This window comes from Hylobates moloch, unplaced genomic scaffold (genome assembly GCF_009828535.3).
Source record: "Hylobates moloch isolate HMO894 unplaced genomic scaffold, HMol_V3 SCAFFOLD_12, whole genome shotgun sequence".
Taxonomy (NCBI): domain Eukaryota; kingdom Metazoa; phylum Chordata; class Mammalia; order Primates; family Hylobatidae; genus Hylobates; species Hylobates moloch.
In genome coordinates, this window is record NW_026652287.1 from 76,286,947 (window position 1) to 76,306,657 (window position 19,711).

Consider the following 19,711-nt stretch of genomic DNA (forward strand, 5'->3'; position numbering starts at 1 on the left):
TTCAACATAGTGCTGGAAGTTCTGGCCAGAGCAATCAGGCAGGAGAAGGAAATAAAGGGTATTCAATTAGGAAAAGAGGAAGTCAAACGGACCATACATTTCATTTGATTTCTCTTGTTCTGATTCCACGCTTACTGAGCAAGCACCTGATTATTGTTTGACTTCCCATAGAGATCCACACATAAAGGAAAGATTGGCCATATGGACTTGGAATATTCTAGTTCCTGGTAGAGTTCTCACTGTAAATAAATTTATCACATTCACAAGCTTAGTGTGAGTTAGCCCCTGAGACAAAGCCATAATCAGTGTGCTGACAAAAATCTGATGGTGAGTCTGCATAAGGGAGAGCCAGACCCTGCACTGTGGAAATTCCCCCGAGAATGAAGCACTGCTTGCTGGCCCTCTTCCACAGCTCACATCTCTTTGCAGCCTGCCAAGTGAGAATGTTCTCATATTTCCAGAACTGGTGAGACAAACCTAAGCCAGGTGTAGCTAAGAGAATATTCCTTTTTTTTTAGGTGTATATCTTTTATTGTCAAAGTTCTACTTATTTGTCAGGGTGTCTCTCACAGTTTTTTTTCCACGCTGATCTTGCATTTCCTTAGATCAGGGTCCTTATTACTTAATTACTATTTGGAGAGTATTCTCTAGGTGCTTGCACTAGATCTGTTTTAAAATTTTATTTCATTTTTATATAGGTAATATTCAATTGGTTCAAAAATCAAAATGACAATGAGAAATCTTCCTACCTCCTCCTGATTGATTGGTATCTCTTCCCCCACCCCTCCAAATCATTGCCTCTATCTCTTTGTGAATCCATCTAGCTTTTAGGCTGTTAGCAATCTTTTGCTATGACAAAGTTGCAATTAATAACTATATATACATACATATACATGGTTTGTGAGCTGTAGTTTTTGTTTTCTCTGCTAAGCTGTGATGATGAGAAAGACATATTCTACTTCTTTTGGGAGGGGATGGGCAATTTCTGATAAAAGTTCAGGCTCAAACTGCATTCTTCTTCCCCTTCCCTTTTAGTCTGAAATGTGGATAACATGGCAATTCCTGTACAACATGATTAAATAGCATCCCTGGGTGAATCAGTTCAAGGATGTTCAAGTTTAACTATTTAGTGTCTATTGCTTCGAAAATAAAAATGGCTCATGCTGGCCCAATGAGAAAAAATAAGAAGGTCTATAAAGGTTATTGGAGAAAATGTGTTTGTGGCAGGTGGATCGACATGTAACTTAATAACAAAAAGAAATGCAGCTGAGAAGTTAATGCGTACTTGTCTTTTCCCTCCCATGGTGTAGCAGATTGTATTTTCCAAAGATAGCTGCCTCAACATATCCCATCCCACATGCTCTTATGATGTGACACTGACACTGTTCCCATTGAGTGGTGGGGCCTGCATTCTTCTCCTTTGAACCTCAGGTGATGCTTATGACTGTTCAAACAATAGAATGCAGTGGAAGTTGTCCAGTTAAGCCCAGTCAACCCCCAGAACCACAAGTAAATAACATAATGATACAAAAAACTAAGTTTTGGGATTATTCATTATGCAGCAGTAAAAAATAGAAACATGATCTTGATTTTGATTTTAACTTGTCTTTACATTTTCCTTGGTCTTGATTCTTTAATTTTCATTCAGATTTTACTGTAATTTTGTCTGTTCCTTTTCTTGGGTGGGGATGGTCTGTTCTTATTGCAGGTCACTTCACATCCTTTGTGGTAGAGGGTATAAGTATAAGGTAATTACATTTTTAAAAGTGCTTTCCTTTCTAACTCAGTGATGTAAACTCTCTAGTGTTATTCTGTAAATAAGGATAAATCCATGAAAGTTTTACCACTATTTTTGAGGGGTTTCTTTTAATGAAAAGAAAAAGGATTACTTTGCGTACATCTGTTCTACACTTTCTACTCCTCCCCAAAATAGATCCTTTGCCCATGAAAGTTTATAGAAATTATAATCTCATCTATGAGGACAAAATGACTGATTCATTCAACAAATAGGCCCTCAATAGGCATCTATTGTGTGTAAGATATTAGACCAAGTGCCAAACATACAAAGACCCAATCCTGCCTCAACAGGGCTCCTGGACTAGTGACTATATCTATTAAATGCTTATCATATACAAAGCACTGGGCATGTCTGGAAGTCATTAAATGCTTACAGTAATGGAGGAGTGTTTAAAACAACCACAAAAAAAGCAAAGTGACCAAATGACCTGAAAGGCAACTTAAAAAAATGAAAAAAATTATGCAGCAGTTTTAAAGTTCATTCATCCATGAATTCAGCAAAAGAGCTAATTTATTCTCTCCATATTCACAGAAACAAAATAATGCATCATATAGCATAAATGTTTAAAAAACCAGAATTATATTTAATACAAAAAGTCGTGATATTACAGTTTTTAAAATACATTAGTCAACACTTATTCAACTGTAATTAAAGTTTTTTTTCTTCAGTCAATCCCAAGTAAGAATCTGTTGAATAAGTAAATTGGAAACATGTATTTAGAGGAATGAATTAAAGATAACACTGTTTTATTCAACAAGCACTTCTGAATACTTGGAGTAAATACAGCACTGTTTTGGGTATTACAGAGAACTGATAAAGGTAGAAAACACTGTCCTTGTCCATGATAAGATGCATCATATTATTTACACTGATAAGCTTTTAAAATACGAACATTTGCAAATGAAATAAATTAGAAATAAAAATTAAGACAGAAATAAACATTAGAAATAAAAATTGTCAAATTATTTGTTACTGTGGAACTCTGGCTATGCACTAGATACAAGAAAAACCAGTAAATACATGAAATATCCTTACAAGCTCTTGGGGTCAGGAGAAAATGAAAGTATTAATTGTATATCCTTTCTAGTATTAATCTTTTACTACAGAAATGAAAGAGTTCACAATGCACAGTTATATTTCAGGTAACATATATTCAAAGGTATATCGAAGGTGAAAATCTATCCAAGGTTTTCCAAACGAAGTGGCAATAAACCAATGACTACATAAAAGTAAAAATTAATTTTATGCTTTTTGAAAAAAAATTTGAGCCTTTTACTCACTGCTAATTTAATTTTATGCTTTTTGAAAAAATAATTTGAGCCTTTTACTCACAGCTTTACAAAGTATGAGTAGGGAAAATTAATGCAAATAATGTATTCAATATTAAAAACAATTAGAATAAGCCCACCCAAACCAGAGATTAAATGATTCTATGAACTAAACATGTGACGATGAAGGAGGGCTGGAGTGAAAAAGATACAGAAGAGTAAAAAGGAGCTATAAAGAAACACCCTCCCCTAAACACACAGGCTAACACAGAGCTGAGACACGGAGGCATAAAATAGGGAAAAAACAGACACACTTAGCCAAATCTTGGCTTCCCCTCTAGATTTGTTCCATAAAGTAATTTAATATTTGCATCTGGTCTGGTGACCTTAGTGTGCTTCTTCTAAAGACTTTTAAAGTTACACTATTTTCCTAAGTAGAAGTGACTTTGGAACCAGTGGTCACATGCCTGCTTTTACTTGGCTTGAGTTAGATAAAAAGTTTGGTTAATTAAAAACTTCTGATGTTATAGTTCATCTTCTGAATCTTGATTGTGAACTTTCTGAGGGTGTCTTTTAACACTGATTACCATGTCAATGGTTAATATTTTTGTCAAACACTGAAGAACTGAAGTTAGTAGCTGGTATTTACCTGTTACTGATTCCAAACCTGTCTGACTGCTTACCAAGGGTTGATCGGTTTGCAGTGCATGGACAGCTCTTATATATGTATGTGGAAAGCTGTACTTTCCTGTTTTAGATTTATAAAGGACTTTGGGAATGCCTAAAAGTGCATTAGCTATTATCATACTAACCATGGTTTCTTCTGATTGATGGCATTTTTTGGCATAATTGAGAAGATAGTAATGTAACAAGATCTCAAAATTACCACCTACTGGCAAAACACAACCAGCTGGCATAGATGAGGAAAGGTAAATCCGGGAAGTACCCATATTCTGTAACTTACAGCTCACTGGTAACATGCTTCCCTTTCCAGTAATATTTGTGACCTGTAAATTTTCGTAAGAAATTTCTATTCTATTGTTTCCCCTTGTTGAATAAGCAGTGGAATTGTTCTTGAGTAATGGTTCATAATCATCAGTTAGCCTGTTTCTTTCCAAAGACAAACATTTCAGCGTTTCATCTGTTTGGAATGTATCTGTTGGTGTCAGTGTGGGGGTTGAATATGGAATATATGTTTCTAATTCTACATCTGAAATTACCAAATTAGAATGTACTTTTAAATATGTTTGAGTTTTTTCCAATTCATCTTTGTTCTCTACAACTGTGTCCTGATAAGGCCTTTGTATTGAGCCATTACCAGTATCTGGTGCTTGATAACTTTCTCCACTGTTTTTATAAATAAAAAGACTTGAAGTGCCATTTTGGTCATTGGTTTGTGTCATGTAATTTAGATCAAGGTCTTTAAATAATTGCCGAAGCATTTTAAATGCTCCATGTAAAGCATCCTTATGTTGTTCAATGAGACCCTGCACTGGTCCACAAAGAACTATAGAGTGTGGTATAAATGCACACGTGCTTATCAAGCCTAGATGAACATATCTTTTGGATCTAAGGATAAGAGGTTTACAAAATTTCACCAAAGCAGTGTTAGGTATTTCACACTGTGAAAAGGCCTGTGGTGGTACAAATGGAGAAAGACCAATGATCCTCCGGATAAGAGAAACTTCTTCTGATGATAAACACTCAACCACTGATATGCCATTCACCCCTGCATAATAAATAACTAAATCTGGTTGTTTCACACTAGATATGAGCAATTTTACATTCTGACTATGCAGATGTTTCATTATTGCTTTTGTCTTTTCCATAATCCAAAATTGAGATGTCTGAAACTGTGCTTCTGAATTTAGAATAAACTCTGATCCAGAAGTGGAAAAAAGAGGCTGAATGGTTTCTGTTACTATCACCATTCCTATGTCACCATCTGCTGGGCAGTACACAGAAAAATCTTTCTGAAGCACAAGACCAGCTATGATCCTGGAATCTGAAACAGGAAGGCCAGTGACACCAACATTCAACTCTACGAAATAGTCATCCACTAACTCAAATACACCAATCCCACTTTTACAAGTCATACACTTGAAAAAGTAGTCACACATCAACTGTGAAATAAATTTGTGATTATTTCTTCCCACTCTTCCACAAAAGTATGCTTCTAAGAGCAACTCTAAAGAGCTCCTACACAATGTTCTCTCTTTAGCAGACGAAAAGATAGACAAAAAGTGTCTACTTAGGTACTGGTCCATAATACCGTCTAATATTTGTGTCTGAAACGTTAGGAGAGCCTGGGAAATACATTTCCACTGACAACAATTTTTCCAATGCCTTCCATGGGTTTGAATGTTTTCACACATCAAAGGATCCTTTTCTCTGTCTGTGATTGCATGAAGTCCTCTAAGCAAATGGCAAAGAAAGATAATAAATGTTTTTGCACCATCTCCTGTTTTTTTGAGATGACTGGAAACACAGTCCACTATCATCCTGTACAAAAAAGAAATAAAGCAACTCATTTTCAGAAGGCTGGCTTCTCACATCTTAAAACCATGTTTACACAGCCATAAGCATAAAATGAGAATATTGTTCCTTTGATACATCCTTAGTTTTTTCCTTTCTTGGAAAAAACTCTGCCCTATTCCAAGATTCTACGGTTGGGTGGAGTGGGGAGAAGTGGTCTTGGGAGTTGATAAGATCTGGGGTGCAGGAGTGTTCCCTTGGGCAGGGCTCTAATTCCAAGCATACAGCGGTTTCACCCGAGGCCAGTCTTTCCTAAGTACGTATCACCTCAGGATGGGACAAGAGCTCCACAGAGGCTGCCTGGGGTGCCCGGCTACGGGGTAGCGTGTAGGACGCGGGTACCTGGCTATGGGATGCTCTAAGTGTAGCGCCTCCAGGAGGCGGCCTCCATTCCGGCTGAGAAGCACCTCGCCAGTGGGCTTCGTACACAAAACTTGCCGTCCCTCGGGCCCCACGCAGCAGCTCACGATGGCTTCCAGCACCTCGGCCACCTGCAACGCCGCCTTCACAGACCCTGCGGCGGCCACAGAACTTAACATCTGCGCCGCCTCCCGTTTTTGACCAGCTTGCAGAACACCGGGGCCGACCGAAAACAGGGGTGGGAACGGCCGGAAACGGAATAGGCGGGGAGAAAACCCGGAAGCCAGGTGCCGAAGCGGCGATAGCACGGCTTCTTGGTTGGGCGAGAGGGCTGCCCTTCTGTCTGCTTGGTGGAAAAGCCCTGCAGCTTTGCCAGGTGGGGTGAGCTGGCCCGTTGTCCGCGAAGACAGAAAAAAAAGACTAGGATTTCCAGCAGCTGTGCCTGGAGCGGCAACCCTAAGCCCTTCTCTGGCTCCCTAGGTTAATTCATTTCCCTCTAGTGGCGTCCGCTGCCCCCAAATCCCGTAGTCTCCCGAGAAACTTTCTTCCTAAGTCCACACGGTAGTGGGGCCTGCGTGAAGGAGAGGGCACCCCGGTTGGAACTCTGCTGGCTTTCATCCCCTGCCAGAAGCTGCTTGTTCCGGGGCAAAACCTCTGCCTTGGATTCACGCATGTTCTGTACACATTCTCCACGAGTTGCTCTCCTTACCATAACGGAAATAATTTGTAGATGCAGGACAGGTGAGGACAGCCTGGCCACAGCCATGAATTGCAGGCCTTATGTCTGCTGCAGAGGCTTTACCACATTTCCTAGACTCAGGTATCACAATAAAACTCTATAGACACCACAAATATATTAAGCAGAAATGATGCGAAGACTCTATTTTTTGAGATGGACTCTCTCTGTCGCCCAGGCTAGAGTGCAGTGGCGCAATCTCGGCTGACTGCAACCTCTGCCTCCCGGGTTCATGCGATTCCCGTGCCTCAGCCTCCCAGGTAGCTGGGATTACAGGCATACACCACTGTGCCCGGCCAATATTTGTATTTTTAGTAGAGATGGGGATGTCATCATGTTGACCAGGCTGGTCTTGAACTCCTGACCTGAATGATCCACCTGCCATGGCCTTTCAGTGTTGGGATTACAGGCATGAGCCGCCGCGCCGGGCCGATGTGAAGATTTAAATCCATTAATCACATTGGTGATCAACAGTATGCTTTAAAACACATGGCCAAGGATTATTGTATATAATCCAAAAACAGAAAATACTGTCTCTTATATTACAACTTTTTTTTTTTTTTTTTTAAGTGATGAAGTTTCACTCTGCCGCCCAGGCTGGAGTGCAGTGGCACGATCATAGCTCACTGCAGCTCCGCATTCCTGAGCTGATGATCCTCCTGTCTTAGCCTTCAAGTCGCTTTGTGCCTCACTACGCCTGGTTATGTTCTCTTTTAGTAGAGACAGGGTCTCCCTATGTTGCCCAGGCTGATCTTGAATTCCTGGCCTCAAGTGATCCTCCCGACTTGGCCTTCCAAAGTTTTAGGATTACAGGCATGAGCCACCTTGACTGGCCTAAAACACAGGCACTTTTGAGTATGGGCTTTGGATTCAGACCTGGGTTTGCTGTCATTTCCTTACCTGTGGCATTCACCAAGTAACCTCTTTGATCTCTGCTTTTCTCATCTTTAAAAACAATGGGCCTGGCACAGTGGCTCATGGCTGTAATTCCAGGCCTTTGGGAGGCTGAGGTGGGCGATCACAGGAGGCCAACAATTAAAGACCAGCATGGCCAACATAGCAAAATCACGTCTCTACTAAAAATACAAAAATTAGCTGGGCATGGTGGACCATGCTTGTAATCCCAGCTACTCTGGAGGCTGAGGCATGAGAATTGCTTGAACTCGGGAAGGGAGGTTGCAGTGAGCCGAGATAGCACCACTGCACTCCAGCCTGGGCAACAGAGCGAGACCTTGTCTCAAAACAAAACAATCCCTGCCAAAAAAACCAGTGGAGATAACATATATAAAATAAAAATCTCAAAAGGTTTTGAGGAGGTGGAGAATGTTCACTAAACACTTTGCATAGTGCCTGGCATAGTTAGCACTCAACAAATATTTATATTACACCTGTTACAGGAAAAGGGTCCCAATCCAGACCCCAAGAGAGGGTTCTTGGATCCCATGCAAGAAAGAATTCAGGGCGAGTCCATAAAGTTAAAGCAAGTTTACTAAGAAAGAGGAATAAAAGAGTGGTTACTCCATAGGCAGAGCAGCCCCAAGGGCTGCTGGTTGCCGATTTTTATGCTTATTTCTTGATGATATGCTAAACAAGAGGTGGATTATTCATGCCTCCCCTTTTTAGACCATATAAGGTAACTTCCTGACGTTGCCATGGCATTTGTAAACTGTCTTTGGTGATAGTGGGAGTATAGCAGTGAGGACAACCAGAGGTCACTCTCGTGGCCATCTTGGTTTTGCTGGGTTTTGGCTGGCGTCTTTACTGCAACCTGTTTTATCAGCAAGGTCTTTATGACCTGTATCTTGTGCCAACCTCCTATCTCATCCTGTGACTTAGAATGCCTTAATCATCTGGGAATGCAGCCTAGTAGATCTTAGCCTCATTTTACCCAGCTCCTATTCAGGATGGAGTTGCTCTGGTTCAGATGCCTCTGACACACCCACCCAATTACTGTGGTAGGTCACCACTCTCTGGTTTATTATTCCAAGTGATATTTTGTGAGATGCAGAAGATGCAACTAGCATAATAGCACAACATACATCATGTAGAGTCAAAGCATGCCAATATTAGCAAGAAAATGATCTTGTAGATATTTCATGAGGTTGGACAATGAGGGGCCGTTTTCCTTAATCCTTATTGCTATGAACAAGATAGGAGGAACCGGCAGGCCCTCCCATCTTTTTCTCTCCAATTAATAAAACCAAACCAAATGGCAGCCAGAAGCAACTGGACCCTGAGCAGAGAGCAAGAATGGGAAGAAAGGAGGGTGGGGGAAAACCAGAGAGGAATGATGTCTCGGAACTCATCTGATGTTGACTCAGTATGGACTAATAGGTGATCTGAGGGGGGGGAAACCCTTTCATATGGATTTCGTATATGTTTAATAGTAGGGTTTTTCTGTGGTGCTACTCATAACAATGGAGTTACATTATTCAATATAGATTCAAGCAGTGGATTATATTCCTGACATTTAGAAGTGAAGTGCTATTAGAGTTCTATTTAAGTGGACCATGGAGATACAGATTCAAACTTGTGCTTTTAAAGTAAGAGTCGGCTACCACTCTTACTCTGTAGCTTTTGGAGACTTTCAACCTCTCTGAGCCTCAGCATCTTCATGTATAAAATCTGGCTAACTTCCACTTAAGGTTCTCATAGAGGATTCGAGAAGACTGAATATAAGGCACCAAGCAAAGCATACTTCAGGGATTCTCACTGTTGAATCCCTTTCAAGCCCTTTGCCATCCTTTGCAGCTATCCCTATCCCTCCAAAAGGGGGGATTAAAACAAATTAGCACTAATTTAGTCATCATATTGTATTAAAAGTCACTTGATCACCATTTGCTCTTTTTAAAAATTTTATTTAGAAGCCTACTTATAGAAGTTAGCATAATTTTACAGATTATTAGAAAAAATTCTTTTCTTTCTGCAAACAGTTATAATAGGTTAGGAATAACAGATTAGAAATGTACTACATTACAAAACAGTGGCCTATAACTATCTGTACATTTACTGTGCACCTTAAGGAAAAGAATTTGACAGTGTGCTGTACTTACACTGCAGGTAACATATTTTTATTCTATCACACAAAACTGACCAGTGGTAGTGCTTGAATTTATGAATGGCCATTAAACAGAATATTTAAACTCAGATGTATATTTAGCATGCTAAAAAATGAAAAAAATTTCAACTGAAGTTCTGTGGCTCATCAGTTCAAATGTTTCATGGCATTTTTTTCTTTAAATGAAAAATTTTGATACTGTAAAACAATTTTACATAATAAATGCAAAAAGATAACATTTTCTAAATTTTTAGAAAGAATATTCACATTCATTTTGTCATGGGTTTCATGTGGCTCTTCTAAATATATTAATCATATTAATAAGACACTGGTCCTATACAGTTTTAACAGTCCATCTTCAATTAAAAACTGTAACAAAAATAAACAGTATGTAAAGAGTAACAAAAAGTAAATTAAATATACTAAACTCACACAACAGGTAGAATAAAATGAAACCAAATTACATAATGGCAGGTTATATATTTTAAAGAATCTCCTTCCACTTAGTCAAATAAGATAGAAATTGAAATGTAAACTTACTGATTTCTGTGGGATTTTCCCCACTGGTTCAAATTGGAAAATTTGATATAAATCTAATATTTTATTTCTGTAGATTTAATATGATTCAATATAATCTGCAGTCTCATGTATGGCTTATCAATAATACCATCATCACTGTATATCAAACAACCTCACTGCTTACTAGAAATGCTAAACACTGGAAAAAATGGAATTTTATACATTTGTTTTCTTAAATTTTGACAGATATTCTTCAGAAAGTTAAAACTGCCTTCCACAAAATTTTGTGTGTATATGGCACAAGGTGACAGCCAAAAAGTGTGAATTCCGTCGAAAAGGCACTGTTAACAATACTCAGAATAATCTGACAAGTCTACATCAATGTCTGAGTGAAGAATAGGTAAATAGACAAACTCCTATAAAAGACAGCATTATTGTTTAAATATACCATAGCTATATAAAAAGAAAGTGACACACAGAAATGACCCTTTTATGACAAGCCTATAAACACCTTGAATCACATTATAGTTCTGTAACACAAAAAATGACAAAAAATATTTTCTTAAAGGCACAAACGCATGAATATTAAATGAGAGTTGTATTTTACAAGGCCAACTTTTCAATGGAATGCAGTTACCAACTGAGCTGTGACAAAGAGTACACTGTACCTTTATAAGTGATATAAAACAAAAAAGTACTAACATGAAATACAAGTAAAATATCTATTGCTGTAACTTAACATTTCACATGCCCTAGTTATTGTTGTTGTTTTTTTTTTTTTTTACATGTCCTGGGCCAGCTACATCTTACTAAATGGTGGATGATGGCATAGTACATTTAACTGCTAAAAAGAAAATGCACATGTGAATAATTATTACTCAATTAAATTTTCATGTAGGAAAATAAAATCTTGGTAAATGAAAAAAACTGGTCATAAGGTCATAAATCCTAGAAACCCTCATGAGGCTCTCAGACAACTGGGAACCATAAATCACATTATGAATCCATGTGTGAAGGAAGATTAATTTCAGGTAAATAACATTCAAAGTCAATTACATATATGGCTACAAAGTTAGTAATTATGTGTTATAAAGATTCATATAACTAAGCCTAGCACAAGCACTGATCTAAAATTAAGCCACCAATTCCTGAGTTTTGTGTTCAGTTCATAGAAAGAAACTCATACAACTAAAAGCATAATAAGAGGACTATTAGATTAGATGCATGCTTTTAGTGTATAAAGAACAGTCATTAATAACCCTGCTCTTTCTTAAGAAATAGTTTTTGACTCTTTGGGTAAGAACCCATAACATTTGCTCTAAAAAGAAATTTTAAAAATAAAGAACATGACTACCTATTTAGTCTTAGAAGATACCCATACAAATAAAATATTATTTGGACCAAATGAAAACAACATACACATGGATAAGACCAAAGTCCTAAGAGGTGGGTCACCAATACAAAATGTTAACAAGGTTTAATGATGATTTTTGTGATAAGCCAATTTGTATGTAATTAACTAATTTAAACCATAAAAAAGATCAAATTTTACAATATTTACAGAATATCATATATCAATGAATAGGCAAAGTGTAACAGAATGTGAATACAAAAATTATATTGACAAATATAAAATATAACCAAAAATCCATTTGTTCTAATATCATGAAAATACTGGGTATAGGTAGATCTTATTTATGCTTTTATCAATTTAAAACATCATTTCACATGTACATATGGAATACAGCATTATTTTGCCAACAAAACATGGGAAATGGTTCTTCATAGAAACCTAAGGATACTTAAGATAGCTATATTGGTTAGGAAAAAAAGCAGGCTCTTTTTATCATTTTGATTCTCATAATTTACCAATCAATGTATTTATTTACCAATCTTGTATTTATCACGGCATAAACAATTGTAATTTTACTATTTCACAGCCTCCTCCTACTGAAAGGCAAATGTGGTCAGGGCAATTATTCTCTCTGACCATTTTCATTAAAAAACATTTCAAAATCTATACTTTCAGGATTCCAAGACATATTTTAGAACAACATATTCCTAAACTTAACTACCTTGGCAAAAATTGCTTTCAAGGAATATAAATATTTATGTAAAAACATAAAGTCAAAATATTAAACTGAAGAAACAAACAAAAAAAGTTTGCCTTAGCCTGAACAACAGGAATCTTAAAGAATTGTGGTTTTGCCACAGAAAGAAGTTACTAAGAAGAGGAGGATAATAAAAAAATTAAACTTCAGAACTTGATACTCTTCATAGATACTCAACTTATTGCACGTTTTACAGAAACCAATTTTAATGTACACATAAAGGCCATCACAAAGTGTCTTTTCTTATTGCCTTTCTCTTTTTGGCTTTTGAAGTAAAATACTGGTTATAATTTTTTATATTCTACTTATTCACTGAACACACTAGCGTCTAAAGCTAAAATAAGTTTTCATAATGAAAAAACATGAATTATCAGCACTTCAAATGCCCTATAAACACCTCTAGAATTTGGCCTATGTTATGAACCAGCTGACTTAAGAAAAACAAAAATAAGACAAAAGGACAGCAATCAATTTTGACCACACTTTTTTCAGCAAGTGCTTAAGGTGGTATTATAATCAATCCAATTAATTGCACACCAGTGTTTTTATACTGATATACACGTAAGTATATATATTTACCTGGATCTATAAATATCAAATTCTAGGGGTTAAAAAAAATCTTCTGTAAACTTTTAAAAAAGCAATTTGCCATTTATCTCTCTCAATGTATTCATTTTGACCATTCATACTTTTTCTTTCTTTCTAAAAGATAATTGAGCTGAGTGCTTTGCAAATGATTTTAACAGTAGTGTATTGAATTAATTATGTCTATTATTCCATCATTTCTCAATCTGTAATTCCTTACTGATAAAAGTTTTGTGCCTGTTTTATGAAGAAAACAGATTACACATAATTATAATATTGATAGCATTTTTTGTTATGAACAATGTTAACATTATATCTCAGAACATACTATAGAATACAAAGACTACTGTCAGGTAAGAGTACATAAGAGACAATTGTGTATACACGTGGGTTTATTATACTCACATGTAGACACATTCTCACAAAAGCTAGAAATGTCCTGGCACTTAACACGTAGCTCACTTTAATAATCAAATAGGATAGCTCTTGTTTCAGTGTGAAGATAAAAGATACAAAAAGTCAATACCTCTACATTTATCTCCTAGTTTTTTTTGTTTTCGGAATATTGTGATTTTTAATAAAGACCAAACCAACTTGAACACTGGTCCCAGGCCAAATCAGATCTTTCTAGTTCACTGATTCAATGGTAGAGAACTTCTACTTGAACATGAAGTTTATTATGACTTGAAGCAAAATCAGGAGGAAAATGATGAAGTAGTCTTTTTGTTGCAGAAAATAATCCGTGGCAGGTGTGCTTGAAACTAAATGATTTCGAAGAGCCATAATATTTCTACAAAAATAAGCAACAACAAATTTTATAATGATTTGCCAGAAATGTTGGCATAGAGCCCACAATTTGATATTAAACAGTCACAGAGCATTTAATGTTAATAATTTTTAGTTGCTGGGTCATGGGGTGGTATGTGGAAGGGGGGGATCTGGGACTGCAAAGAGGAATACTTAAGGGCTCAGGGAGTGAATATTTACCCACTGTTATGGATGTATTTCAATATTTCAACTGATGCATTCCAATGAAATAACAGCCATGCACAGAGGGGACTATAGAGGCCTTTGTTAACTGACTTTCTCAGAAACAATCCCACCTCCACACGCAACCCAGCTACATTCCTAGCATGCTACAGGAGTAAAATAAAGTGATTCCAATTCTACCCTCACAGAGAAAAAACAACCTCTCCTTCCTTCCCAAGTATTGTAGTGCTGGAGGAATTTCATAAGTGTCAAACATCAGGTGATAGAGACTAACATTCTATTTTAGCTTAGCTAAATGTTATAAAAATATGAAGTTTGCATATGATTTCCCATATAACAGGATTCTTAACTACTCCTTGGTCTCAAATGAATAGTCACTGTCATTATATTATTACCTTTTAATTTCTTCCTGTGTTTGTTTTATAGATTCGATGGAACTCTGAATGTCTCCCAGTTCTATTCCTTTCTTTCTTCTTGTACTTGGTTTTACTGATTGAGCTAAAAAGACATTTAGAATGAAGTTGAAACTATAAAAATAATCTACAGTTCAATTTAATGTGTCTCATGTAATAAAAATTTTCCTGGGCATTTGTTTTTGTAGCCTAGAGATTAGCATAGTAGTAATATGAATATTCTGCACTTTTGAAGTTTCAAACACATCACTGCAATACTAGAACACTACAAATATATTTAAAGTAGTACACATTAGTTGAATTTTGGATGGCACCAGTTTTATTTTTTAACTAATTAAAACAGAAATAATTCATTAGAAAATATATATTAACTTGAGGAAGGTATTACTCTCTTCTGTTCCTTGCCCATTTGCCTACCTCTGAAGTCAGCTTCTTGAGCCCTTTTTTCAATTTTTTATTGTTAGTGTTTAGTTACCCAAACTTTAAATCCCTTTCGACACCACTTCTGCAAATTTTTACTGCCAATCAGCAAGCTGTACATGTTTTTCCAAATTCCCTCTCATATGCATTCTTTCCTTTCCATTTTTGTTCAGATCCTACTTAACCTCTCTACAAGTCTTAGCTTTCTCATTTTTAAAAATAGGGATAATAATACCAAGCTTCACACGGTTGTTGTAAGGTGTATTTAACATACAGTCTGGCACAAATTAATTACTCAATAAATGTCTGCTGATACATTATAGTAATGTAGTAAAGTGGATGACACGGTGAATTAAGGAGCCAAAAAATCTGCATATATAACATACATATACCTACTTACGGGGTATGTGACCTTAGGCAGGTTAACTTGTGTCTCAGTTTCTTTTCTCATAAAATGGTAATAACAACAATACAACCAATACTCTCTTCTAACACACTGGTATGCCACGTGACTCCTGCTTTTAACCCTTTATTCGTTTCATTCCTCTAACTACTCTAGTATGTTACCCCTGCCCCACTCCCTAAGCTTAGATTGCTATAATCCATTAGAAATCCTAATAATTCATGAGGATTCTAAGAACTTTCCCTCAAACTGAATTGAGCTCCCTCTCCTTTAAACTCTTTATCACTTGTCATCTAATTTCTTAGTAATCTACCATTTATTCACCTCTAGTGTTATCTTTATAGGTTAAAATGAGCTCCCTAGTTCAGTGTAAACTCAGTAGAGATTATGGCTTAAAGTTTTTTTTTTGTCATAATGTCACAAACATCACTTTAATCCTTTCATGACTATATCTCATTGTAGTTCAAGATAGTTTACACGTTATTTGACTCGAATAAGAATGGAGTACAATTTAATCTAGCAGGTCCTAAGTTTTATATTTTTATTGTCTGTCACTTCCAAACACTACAGTAATTTATTCTGGAAATGAAAAACATTTTTGAAGCATGGAACTGAGCTCAAAGCTCAACAAACGCTTCTGAATTCAGTCTAGGGAACCATCAGCAATTTTTCAGAGGTTAACAAGGCATAAGAGGTAGCTACTACTAGAGTGTGGTTTTTTTTTTTTTTTTTTAAGACAGGGTCTCACTTTGTCACCCAGGCTGGAGTGCAGTAGTGCGATCTCAGCTCAGTGCATCTTCTGCCTCCTGGGTTCAAGCAACTCTCGTGTCTCAGCGTCCCAAGTAGCTGGGATTACAGGTGTGCACCACCGCACGTGGCTAATTTTTTCATATTTTTAGTAGAGATGGGGTTTCGCCATGTTGGCCAGGCTGGTCTTGAACTTTTGGCCTCAAGTGATCTGCCCACCTCGGCGTCCCAAAGTACTGGGATTACAGGCGTGAGCCACCACACCCTGCCTAGAGTGTGGTTTTTATTTAGATGTCTCCCCTTTTTCATTTTCTGTTTCTTTACCTTGAGCCCTGGTCTCACAACTTATCTATGATCTAGAATTGCTTTTATACCTCAACCCTGCCCTGACCAAAACTCACATAACTTCTTGAGTTAATATGAAAAACCATATTCATATCAAATTGTGTAGTAATTTAAAAAATTAGACTCTCATTAGTCTGCAATAAATATTTTTACCTTCACTTCCAGAGGAGTCTTGAATGTCAGGTTCTGGGGAGGAATAGCCTTTTGCCACTTTCTTCTGTTGCCTGGTTGGCTTATGTTTCATTTTGGGGACGCTAACCTAAAGAAAAAAATAACTATTTTGTGAATTTGCACTGTATTTTGGACTAAAGACCAGTTGTGTACAACTGTCAAAATTATCTGCACATAGGCATGATATTCAGAAATAAAGACAATGATGAAATAGTCTAACTCAAATTTAACAAATGTGATGCACTTATGCAATCAAATGATCTTATTTTAATAGGAAGTACTTTGGCACTAATGTCAAAAAGTAAAATACACAATGAAGAGTATACCCAGTCTCTTTCCCACTAAATAGGTACCCATCACTATTAGTTTATATCCAGGGATATTTTTATGTATACATAAACAAATATGAATATAGATCCCCCTACCTCTGACTGAACCAGCCAGTATCTCTAGTAGAATGTTAAATAATAGTGTGTATAAATCATATTTATCTTGTTCCCAATGTCAGAAACATTCCCATTGAACAATGCTGGGTTTCCAGTAAAACTATTTATTTACTTTTAATCACATCTGGGTAGTACAGAAAGTATCTTATAATAAATAAAAATGATACCATTATTTTGCAGAGCATTATTTAAACTTACTGAAAGCATTTAAGTGGATGCACAAGATTCAAAAGTATATGAAACCATCAACTATGACTGAATTTTCCTTAGAATAATAAACTTTGGACTCTATCCTATTAATAGATTTGTAATTTTGGTGTTCAGTATTAAACTTAAAAACCTAAATGCAAGAGAAGAAACTAGAATCAGAAAGATAAGATGTATTAGTCTGTTTTTATGCTCCTGATAAAGACATTCCCGAGACCAGGATGAAAGGGAGGTTTAATTTGACTTACAGTTCCACATGTCTGTGGAGGTTGCAAAATCATGGCAGATGGCAAAAGGCACTTCTTACATGGTGGCAGCAAGAGAGAATGAGGAAAATGCAAAAGTGGAAACCTCTGATAAAACTATCAGATCTTGTGAGACTTATTCACTACCATGAGAACAATACGGGGGAAACTGCCCCCATGATTCAAATGATCTCCCACTAAGTCCCTCCCACAACACGTGGGAATTATGGGAGTACAATTCAAGGTGAGATCCCACCAAGTCCCTCCCACAACACGTGGGAATTATGGGAGTACAATTCAAGATGAGATTTGGGTGAGGACACAGAGCCAAATCATATCATTCTACCCCTGGCCCCTCCAAATCTCATGTCCTCACATTTCAAAACCAATCATGCCTTCCCAACAGTCCCCCAAAGTCTTAATTCATTTCAGCATTAACCCAAAAGTCCACAGTCCAAAGTCTCATCTGAGACAAGGCAAGTCCCTTCTGCCTATGAGCCTGTAAAATGAAAAGCAAGCTAGTTACTTTCTAGATACAGTGGGGGTACAGGCATTGGGTAAATACAACTGTTCCAAATGGGAGAAATTTGGAAACAAAGGGGTCATAGGGCCCATGCAAGTCTCAGATCCAGCAGGGCAGTCAAATTTTAAAGCTCCAAAATGATCTCCTTTGACTCCATGTTCCATATTCAGATAATGCTGATACAAGAGGTAGGTTCCCATAGTCTTGGGCAGCTCCACCCTTGTGGCTCTGCAGGGTATCCCCTCCTGGCTGCTTTCACGGGCTGGGGCTGAGTGTCTGCGGCTTTTCCAGGTGCACAGTGCAAGCTGTTGGTGGATCTACCATTCTGGGGTCTAGAGGACGGTGGCCCGCTTCTCACAGCTCCACTAGGCAGTGCCCCAGTAGGGACTCTGTTTGGGGGCTCCAACCCCATATTTCCCTTCCACACTGCGTTAGCAGAGGTTCTTCATGAGGGCCCCGCCCCTGCAGCAATCTTTTTCCTGGGCATCCAGGCGTTTTCATACGTCTTCTGAAATCTAGGTGGAGGTTCCCAAACCTCAATTCTTGACTTCTGTGCACCACAGGCTCAACACCATGTGGAAGCTGCCAAGCTTTGGGGCTTGCACCCTCTGTAACTATGGGCAGAGCTGTAACTTGGCCCTTTTTAGCAATGGCTGAAGCGGCTGGGACGTAGGGCACCAGGTCCCTAGGCTGCACACAGCATGGGAACCCTGGGCCCAGCCCATGAAACCATTTTTTCCTCCTAGGCTTCCAGGTCGGTGAAGGGTGGGGCTGCCATGAAGACCTGTGACATGCCCTGGAGACATTTTCCCCATTTTCTTGGGGATTAACATTCGGCTCCTTGTTACTTATGCAAATTTCTGCAGCCAGCTGAATTTCTCCTGAAAAAATGGGTTTTTCTTTTCTACTGCATCGTCACGCTGCAAATTTTCCAAACTTTTATATGTTCTGTTTCCCTTTTAAAACAGACTGCCTTTAACAGCACCCAAATCACCTCTTCAATGTCTTGCTGCTTAGAAATTTCTTCTGCCAGATACCCTAAATCATCTCCTTCAGGTTCAAAGTTCCACAAATCTCTATGTCAGGGACAAAATGTCAGCAGTCTCTTTGCTAAAGCATAACAAGAGTCACCTTTGCTCCGGTTCCCAACAAGTTCCTCATCTCCATCTGAGACCATCTGAGCCTGGACCTTGTTTTTCACATCACTATCAACATTTTTGTCAAAGCCATTCAACAAGTCTCTAGGAGGTTCCAAACTTTCCCACATTTTCCTGTTTTCTTCTGAGTCCTCCAAACTGTTCCAAACTCTGCCTGATACCCAGTTCCAAAGTTGATTCCACATTTCTTGGTATCTTTTTAGCAGCGCCCCACTCTAATTTACTGTATTAGTCCATATTTATGCTGCTGATAAAGACATACCCGAGATGGGAAGAAAAGGAGGCTTAATTTGACGTTCAGTTCCACATGGCTTGGGAGGTCTATAATCATGGCAGAGGGCGAAAGGCCCCCTTTCTTACATGGCAGCGGCAAAAGAGAATGAGAAAGATGCAAAAGCGGAAACCCCTGATAAAACCATCAGATCTCATGAGACTTATTCACTACCATGAGAACAGCATGGGGGAAACCATCCCCTTGATTCAATTATCTCCCTCTGGGTCCCTCCCACAGCATGTGGAAATTATGGGAGTACAATTCAAGATGAGATTTGGATGGGGACATAGAGCCAAACCCTATCACAAGGTAATGTTCATGCTTGGAAAAACAGAGAACCAGTGGTCAACAACTCGGTTCTTTCTTGTTCACCATTGTAACAGGAAGTATTCTCAATTAC

At 37.8% G+C, this 19,711-nt stretch overlaps 2 protein-coding genes across 8 annotated transcripts in view; both read right to left on the reverse strand.

The window, feature by feature from the left end:
* Window positions 1-2,286: 2,286 nt before the first annotated feature.
* BBS10 (Bardet-Biedl syndrome 10) lies at window positions 2,287-6,195 on the reverse strand. Of its 2 annotated transcripts, none has more exons than XM_032170791.2 (2): window positions 5,944-6,195; window positions 2,287-5,568 (listed from the first exon to the last, which is right to left on the reverse strand). In XM_032170791.2, the coding sequence occupies exons 1-2, from the start codon at window positions 6,138-6,140 to the stop codon at window positions 3,591-3,593; spliced, it is 2,175 nt and encodes a 724-aa protein (XP_032026682.1). In that variant the 5' UTR covers window positions 6,141-6,195; the 3' UTR covers window positions 2,287-3,590. The 2 variants fall into 2 exon arrangements, with proteins under 2 accessions (XP_032026682.1, XP_058281902.1); XM_058425919.1 differs by having other exon boundaries at window positions 2,287-5,481; window positions 5,944-6,187.
* Window positions 6,196-13,625: 7,430 nt separating this feature from the next.
* Window positions 13,626-19,711, reverse strand: part of OSBPL8 (oxysterol binding protein like 8) — a 215,130-nt gene continuing 209,044 nt past the window's right edge. For all 6 annotated transcript variants that reach the window (XM_032170793.2, XM_032170792.2, XM_058424619.1 and 3 more), the window contains 3 exons: window positions 16,442-16,547; window positions 14,356-14,458; window positions 13,626-13,760 (listed from right to left, as the gene is read on the reverse strand). In XM_032170793.2, coding sequence (XP_032026684.1) covers window positions 13,628-13,760; window positions 14,356-14,458; window positions 16,442-16,547 — 342 coding nt within the window. In that variant the 3' untranslated portion in view covers window positions 13,626-13,627. The remainder of the gene's footprint in view (window positions 13,761-14,355; window positions 14,459-16,441; window positions 16,548-19,711) is intronic.